General features: G+C 34.5%; 1 protein-coding gene across 1 annotated transcript in view; it reads left to right on the top strand.

Annotated features, from left to right (window-relative positions):
- Positions 1-3284, top strand: part of Kap3 (kinesin associated protein 3) — a 383344-nt gene extending 380060 nt beyond the window's left edge. The window contains exon 20 of the mRNA XM_090368616.1: positions 3171-3284. Coding sequence (XP_090224742.1) covers positions 3171-3176 — 6 coding nt within the window. The 3' untranslated portion in view covers positions 3177-3284. The remainder of the gene's footprint in view (positions 1-3170) is intronic.
- Positions 3285-8866: the final 5582 nt, after the last annotated feature.

Below are 8866 nucleotides of genomic sequence, written 5' to 3' on the forward strand. Positions count from 1 at the left end.
AGACGATACAAAGGTTGGCAGGGTTGTCAAGGACACTACTGACACTATGCTGCTGCAACAGGATCTGGAAAGGTTGAGCAGATGGGCTGAGAGGTGGCAAATGAAGTTTAACATTGATAAATGTAAAGTACTACACATGGGAAACAGCAACCCCAGAGCAACATATCAACTCTGTGGTACTACACTGACAGTGGTAGAGAATGAAAGGGACTTGGGGGTGGTTGTGCAGGCAGATATGAAGTTCTCTGAGCAGTGCAGACGGGCTGCAAGAGTAGCTCATGGAGTATTGTCAATGATATACAGGAATTTTTCCAGCAGGGATAAGGAGGTGATTATTCCATTGTATAAGGCGATGGTCAGGCCACACCTAGAGTACTGTATACAGGTCTGGAGACCTCATTTCAAGAAGGATGTAGAGCTGCTGGAACGAGTACAGAGAAGGGCAACAAGATTAGTGAATGGAACAAAGGGGTGCTCTTACGAAGAAAGGCTTAAGTTTTGCAAATTACAGTGTCTGGAGACTAGGCACCAGCGAGGTGATCTGATAGAGGTGTATAAAGCCTTGAATGGTTTAAGCATGCTCAATGCTGATGGGATTCTTCCTCTAGCTCAGAAAAATCACCTGAGAGGGCATAAATTCAAATTGAGGAAAGACAGATGTAGGATAGACGTGCAGAAATTTGCCTTTAGCCAGCGGGTGGTTGGTTGGTGGAACAGACTTCCATCCCTTGTGGTGGAGGTTGATAGCCTAAATAAGTTTAAGGCTCAGCTGGACGGGTATTTTGAACGAACAGAGGGGTGAAGTGGAAGTGGGTTTTTTTTTTTTTTTGGCTGATGCTGCATAAGCTTGCTTTCTTGCATCAAATGCCTCTACTAATGCTAATGCTAACTTACAAGATGAACTTATTGAATTGTCAGTTGATCTTGAAGCTAAGATGCATTTTAAAATTGGCCATTAAATTACTTTTGGAATAATATGTAGAAAAATATCCAAAACTTTCTGAAGTGGTACTTCCCTTTTTGCTTGCATTTCCAAGCTTGTACATGATTGAAGCTGGTTTCAGTCATGTTAATTCCATTTTAACAAAACAGAGAAATAAGCTAGATATAAAATTCTGTGCTATTTAAGGTTGAAACTTACTAATTTTGAGCCCAACATTGCTAATCTTGTCAAGAGTCGCACCCTTCACATTGACAACGTTAGTAAATGTATACTAAGTTAATAAAAGTCTTATTTTCATATATATAAGGAAGATTGTATTATTGTTATTTTGTCATCTAAATTAAATTTTATATTTTATATATTATTTATCCCTTCTATCAAATATGCAATGCTAAGAAGGACATCAAAAACAAAAACGTATCCCTTTGATGTTAAGCCAATATAATAATATATACTGTATTATACATACAATAAACACTGTAGCTATAAAATAAACAATCTAAAAACTCACATAAGTGTCTTTTTTGCTTGTCCTATTATAATTACATAATAGTAAAATAGAGGGGGGATCAATAAAAAGTCAAACTCTTGAAGGGGTCAACGGTCAAAGAAGTTTGGTGACCCCTGGTCTAAGCTGAAAAGAGAATGGGAAGAATATACAGCAGTGGTAGCAAGTGCAGTAACAGTTAGAAGATGCCTCTTCAAAAATGGACTTGTAGCCGTCGTCCTAAGAAGAAGCTCCTCCTCACACAAAAAATGAAAACGGGCCAAATTGATTTGGTGTAAGGAGCACTTCAAATGGATCCCTGAGCAGTGGAAGTCCGTTATTTTCTCAGATGAGAAGAAATTCAACGTGTATGGCTCTGATGGTGAAGAATACCAGAGACAAACGATTCGCCGTAGATGTGGTGAAGAATACCATCCAGACTCTATGGTGTCTACAGTGAAATTTCCTACCAACCAAATGATATGGGAGTGCATTTTGTATTGCAGAGTATGTCACCTGCAGTTTATAAAAGGTTCTGTAAATGCCAATGGATACCTGGCTATATTGGAAGGCAAATTGCTGCCAACCATTAGAGACCATTTCAACCTGCCAAGTAACTGCATTTTTCGGGACGACGACTGCTCCTTGTCATTGGGCGAAAAGTGTAAGTAGGCACTTCTGTGGTTACTTTAGCTTCATTTCTGCATTAGATGTTCAACAGTAATGTGTTTACATTTGTTACAGGCAAAAAAATGGTTGGAAGAATGATCCATTACAATTCTTAGCTGGTATTAGGAAACAGCCCTGACCTGAATCCTATAGAGAACTGTTGGCATTGTGTGGAATCTGCAGTTGCCAGAAAGAAAGCAAAGACCCTTCGTGGACTTCAGGAAGCCATAATTTGTGTTTGAAACCATAAACTATCAGTTGATTATCTTCAGAAATTGATCTTGTCAATGGCTTGACAGTGTGCTGCTGCTGTCATCAGGGCCAGAGGCAGTTCAACTAAATATTAATTTGCACCTGGTGAACTTTTCATTTTGTTTTCCATTTAAAATGATAAACTGAAGCAAATTGAGGGCTTCTGATAACATTTCAGCCATAATTGTTGTGTTTACCAAAACTGTTGTATAAAGGTTGCGAATGCTCATTTTGGAATATTTTGAGAGCACCTGTAAAATATTACTTTGCTTTGCCTTAACTATTAATAAATATCTTTTCTTTATATTTCTATTTGTGATGCTAGTCATTAATGTAACATGCCATCGCAAAAAAGGGTTAGAAATGTTGAAATTCCTAGGTGATGCACTTTCTTTGAACACCAGTATATAAATGTCTGTGATTAGTACACATGTATATACAAATGTCTATAATTAGTGCAGATGAATTATGCCAGTCATTATTTTGGCATGCTTTACATGCTTTTAAATTAATCTCACGTGATTTTATAAACAGGTAGAAACATCTTTCAAATCAGGTAAGTATCTTATTTTTATGATAAGTTGAGATTAAGGAACATAATTATAAAACATAAAACTTAATAAATCAAAGCATCTTTCACGATGAAGCGTTTTTGTGTGTATGTGTTTAGATTCATTATAATTGTCAGTCTGCTTATTGATGTACCGTTTCTCTCTATTCAAAGTTTAATGTTAATTTCGAAAAAAAAAAATTTTTTTTAGTAATACTTGGGTAAAAATTTATGGTTGAATAAGTTACATTGTTCCTTTATCTTTCCAGATATAGTGCTGACATAGAAATGTTGTATGAAAGAATAGGACAGGCGGCAATTTCGGATTCATTTTCATCTTATTCTAGGCGTTCCCCATCACTCAACTTTCTAAACAACAATGCTAGAGATAGCACAAAAAAATTTAGCCTTCATTGACATATTTGCGATATATAGAAATATCTGTGATGAGCAAAACTGCGCATTTAATGCTGCAGTTGATATGCTAGTCATTGTTTTGGCATTATACATGCTTTTTAATAGCATTTATTTTGTAAATAATTTTTTCATGGTACAGAAGATATAGGTTGTATATTGTAAAGTTATAAAGAAGCAGAAAGTTGCTTTAGAAATTTTTTTTTTTTTTTTCTGTATATAAAATAATTATATATACAGTGAGTGGCATAAATACTACAGTTAAAGGCATTGTTTACCAGGAATCACAAATAAAATAGTAATATTGTTTAGCAGTTCTGTGTTTAAAAGCAGATTCAGTTAAAAATATTTTTCAAAAAAAATACTCTATAAACTAAATATTTTACCTATGTATTTAGTCAGTTGTTTACGGCTCTCCTCAGTTTTTTTTTTTTTTTTTTTTTTTGCTATATTGACTTGCATTATAAGAAAATATGAATGTTTTTTTACTGACTTTCTACTTACTGCTTTAACATAGAACTTTGCCAAAGCGATAATGTTCTTCCTGGGGAACTGAATTCTAAGTACTTTTTCTTTTGAAATAATTATATTTATTTATTTATTTATTATTATTTTATTTTATTATTATTTTTTTTTTTGTTGTTAAAATGTGTTGCTAGAGATGCTTTCCAGCAATTAAAGGAGCTATTTTGTTCTCAGGGATATTTTTTTATATGTACACAAACCAGTTTACCGTGTTCCTGATATTATATGATTTTGAAATATTAGACAGTTTGCATAATACTGTTATGAAATTTCACAGAATTAATTTATGAATATTAATATTCTGTACACTTCATTTAAAACAAGATTACTTAAGAATTGTACTTTATTTTAAGATGTTCTTTATTCAGTCATCTAACCTACAGTTACGAGAATGACTGCATTTTAAAAGAAATAAAATAATTATATACTGTACTTTAATTCTGATTGAAATTTATATTAGTTTCCAATTTCATATTATAAATTAAAATTGTGCTAAACTAAATTTAAATTTTTTGAAGGAAATTTTTATATTTTTTACATTATACATTATTTTTTTGAAGTTAAAGCACAATTAGGAATGAAGGTTGTAAGAAAGGATATGAAAAATTCCTTTTTATCTGTGCTGCAATTTGTAGTTGGAATGTTACAACAGATGATTCAAATGATGACTTTCAAATGATTTTTTATTTCCTTCAGCAAAGATGAAACCTTTCATCCAGTAGCTGATGTTAATAATGCTCATAGCTTCAATGCTTTGTACCTCTCCTCTCTTTCTCAAAAAGAGAAAATAAATCTGAACTCACTTTAAACATAATCACTCAATGTATAATTGTGTGAAATATAGAAACACCAATAACAGTAGCTGTTAGGTTAATTCTGTTATCAAATAATTTTCTATTATTGTTTTCAGTCTGTATTTTATCTCACATCTTGTATGCCATTTGTTATAATCAACATTGGGATTCAAGAAAAATATTTGGTTGAATACATATTGCCATTTGCAAGTTTTATGAAAAAAATTGAAAGGGTGCTGCAGGATCCATTACTTAAAATAGCAGGCATATGGATCTCATAAAATACAGAAGTGTATTCTAATCGCATAAGCATTTGATGCATGGCTGAGAAGTAATTATATATACAATAAATAATTGTATATATAATTTTCACAAAAAAAAAATAGTTTAAAAATATTGCCAAGGAAGAACAATTTGTGTATTATTAAACTTGGAAGAACTCGCTTATTTGTTTTTGTCTTGTGAACATTTGGGTTTCAGTTAATTTGAACGATAAGCAGTTACTTATACAAATTCACATCTAATGGAAAATAACATAGTATAAAAAGCCTTATGGGGATCCTGTTGTTTCGAAACTTTATACTAGCCAAGTTGGATGCACAACTTGTGTATTCGAGACCTGCTAATATTTGTAAAATCGGACAAATGCTAACTTATTGTGATTTTCTCTTGTAGAGAATCTGTCTCCTCATTTTGAATTTAAATCAATGTTTTGAATTTAAACCAAATGAAAATAGAATAATAAGTAGAATATGTAGGATATCAAGAAATATTAAATTTTAGAAATATATTTTAAGTCACAGAATCTCTTACCCGAAATTTTTTCCAGGAATATCTGCAAACTGTAATCAGAATAGAAGGAAACAGTATTGAAAGACCTGCTTAAAGATAGATGAACCTTGCAACAGGACAAAGGAATGAAAGCAAACTTTGACCCTAAATACATGCATGGTGAATAATTGGATGGATAATTGGATATTCTTTCCTCCAAAAGACATTTAATCTGTTCTAAATCCCTAAATTTTAAAATTCCCAAACTATTGGTGAAATATGAGGGGGTGGAAATTTTCCTTCTCTTCCTTTCGCCTACTTAATCCATCCCCCCATGCACTTTTGAAATACAACAATGGAACCTTCCAGGGCTATATATATATATATATATATATAGCCTTCGACGTGTTTGCTATCCCTTTGAAGATGGTATAAACAAAGTCCCCGTCAAGCTTCTGGGAATTATCTCCCATTATACTTCCCATTAGCATTAGTAAAGGTACATGATTCAAGAGAGCGAACTTATATAGCATCAGCTAAAAAAAAAAAAAAGTCTAATTTCACCCATCCACTCCCTCCAAATGTTTGTCTAGTTCTGCCTCGAATATAAGCTGTCAACTTCTACAATGACAGATGGAAGTTTGTTCTAGCAATCAACCACACGCTGGCTAAAGGCAAACTTCCACACATCTGTTGCACAACTGTCTTTCCTCAATTTGAATTTATGCCCTCTCAGGCGATTATTCTGAGCAAGAGAAAGAATCCCATGAGCATTGAGCATGCTCAAACCATTCAAGGTGTTATACACCTCAATTAGATCACGTCGCAGGTGCCTAGTCTCCAGACACTGTAATTTGCAAAACTTAAGCCTTTCTTCATAAGAGCAACCCTTTGTTCTATTCACTAATCTTGTTTCCCCTCTCTGCACTCACTCCAGCAGCTCTACATCCTTCCTAAAATAAGGCCTCCAGACCTGTACACAGTACTCAAGGTGTGGCCTGACCATTGCCTTATACAAGATGATAATCATCTCCTTATCACTGCTAGATAAATTCCTGTACATCATTGACAAGACACCATGAGCTACTCTTGCAGATCGTCTGCACAGCTCAGAAAACTTCATATCTTCCTGCACAATTACTCCCAGGTTCTTTTCGTTCTCTACCACTGTCAGTGTAGTACACTGACAGTGGTAGAGAATTATTATACTTAAAAGGACAAATATGCGATTAAGAATAATAAGAGAATAGAACTTATGGGAATAAAATCTTGTAGAGAAGAGGGAAGAGAGTATGGAAGACGCGATTTGAAAGTAGAAAAGAAAAGGTTACAGCAAGATATAGATTGTATTTGGCAGGAAAGATGGAACAGTTCTGCTATGGGGTGTTACGTTTGCCTTTCTGCCTGGGATGAAAACTGTGAAAGAGATTTCATCTTGGTCTGGTCTAGTAATGTTCCAAACAATGTTAATAACTGGACGTGGGTTAAAGAAAAGACTGGTAGAGCTTGGTGTAGAAGAAAATCCAATGTGTATTTGTGGGATGGTAGAGGATACAGAGCATATTTTACGGCAGTGTGTAAGATATGATATACCAAGGAATATGTTAATTAGGCAGACTGGCTCCGACTCATACACCTGGAGTGACTTGTTTAAGAATAGAGAATGGAATGAAGCTTTTTCTGAGTTTGCTAGAGAAGTAAACAGGATTAGACAATTGTAAAAGTTTGTATATATGTAAATAGTGTTTTTATGGAGTTGAGATTTAGTTGGAATTGGAATTTATTGATCTTATAGTTTATAGTTGTATAAAAAGGAAATTTTGAAAAAAAAAATAAGTATAAAATATAAAATACAAAACTATATTGATTAATTTTATTGTTTAGGGTTTTATATTGATTTTAGAGTTTGTAGTTGTATAAAAGAAAATGCTGTAAAAAGTATAAAATACAAAAATATATTGATGAATTTTAAATGTTTAGAGTTTTAATTTGGCTGGAACAAGAATCACAATTTATAGAAGTTTGCCTTTGAAGTTTAAAGTTTAATTGAGCTCTAGATAATCGATATCTGCCTCTTCGGGGCAGGGGCGGTAACATATCCTCAATGTTTGATTTATTATACGGAGGATATGATTAAAAGATTAAAATTGATAGGATAGAGGAATAAAGTGCGGATGAACTTATTGCTCAGAAAGCGCAGGTACAAGTAGGTGTTAGGACAGTGATGATGATGATATCAGTGTAGCAAAACACACTTGATACGTTACTCTGGGGTTACTGCTTCCCATATGCAGTACTTTACATTTGTCAATGTAACTTTTTTTAGATACTGTTGCAGCAGTGTACTGTCATTAGCAACCCTGCCAACCTTTGTATCATCTGCAAACTTCGACATTAAGCCTGATATACCATTATCAATATCATTAATAAATACAGAAAACAACAATGGACCCAACATTGAACCCCAAGGGACTCCACTAATAACATTAGTCCATGATGAGCAGTGTCCATTGATTACCACTGTCTTCTCCCACTCAACCATCCCTTTATCCATAGCAGCAATTCGCCTCCAATGCCACATTGCTCCAATTTGGGCAGCAGTCTTCCATGTGCAACAGTATCAAAAGCCTTTTCTAAGATCCAAATATATGATATTGATAGAGGGATGGTTGAGTTGACCCTGCAGTGCTTCTTTAACCAGTGCCTCCATTAATTTCCTTAGAACTGAAGTTATGCTAACAGGTTTGTAATTACTTGGGTTGCCCTTTGATTCTGCTTTGTGAATTGGGGTCACATTTGCAAATTTTTTTTTGCACATCTCCAGTCCATGGGTACCTCCCCTAAGTCCAAGGAAGCTCTTATAATTATGGCTAAGGGTTTTCTTACTTCCTTTGCTGCCTACTTTAATATAACTGGATAGATCCCATCCACCCCAGGTGCCTTTCTTATATCTTCAACAATTTCTCCTTCACTTTGCTCTCAGTTATTACAAAATCATCTACCCCACTGCCAGAGTTTAATTCACCTCTGGCATTCCCCTCCCCGAATAACTCCTCATTTGTGAATGTAGATGCAAAATATTCATTTAGTTTGTTACCTACCTTAGCTACCTCATTAACAGTTGAACCATCAATATCCAGTGGACCAATCTGATTCATCCCCTTTCTTCTAGAGTTTACAAAAGTGAAGAATTCTCTGCTGTTTTCCTTTGCCAAAGATTTCTCGTAATCTGCCTTCGCCTGCCTAACTTCCTTTTTGACTTGGTTACAGACCAGCTTATATCTATCATAGGCCGACAGGGCTAGCCAGGTGGGTAAAGTACTTGCCCGGCAACCCAAAGGTCGCGGGTTCGAATCCTGCCTCGGGCTTGGTTCAGAGTAAAATGCAAAAACTTTGGGAGGTGCATTATGGCCACAGAAGCCGATGTGCCAACAACTAACAAAAAATATATGTATGCCATG

Source organism: Mastigoproctus giganteus, chromosome 2 (genome assembly GCF_048544385.1).
Source record: "Mastigoproctus giganteus isolate SK-2022 chromosome 2, ASM4854438v1, whole genome shotgun sequence".
Classification (NCBI taxonomy): Eukaryota; Metazoa; Arthropoda; class Arachnida; order Uropygi; family Thelyphonidae; genus Mastigoproctus; species Mastigoproctus giganteus.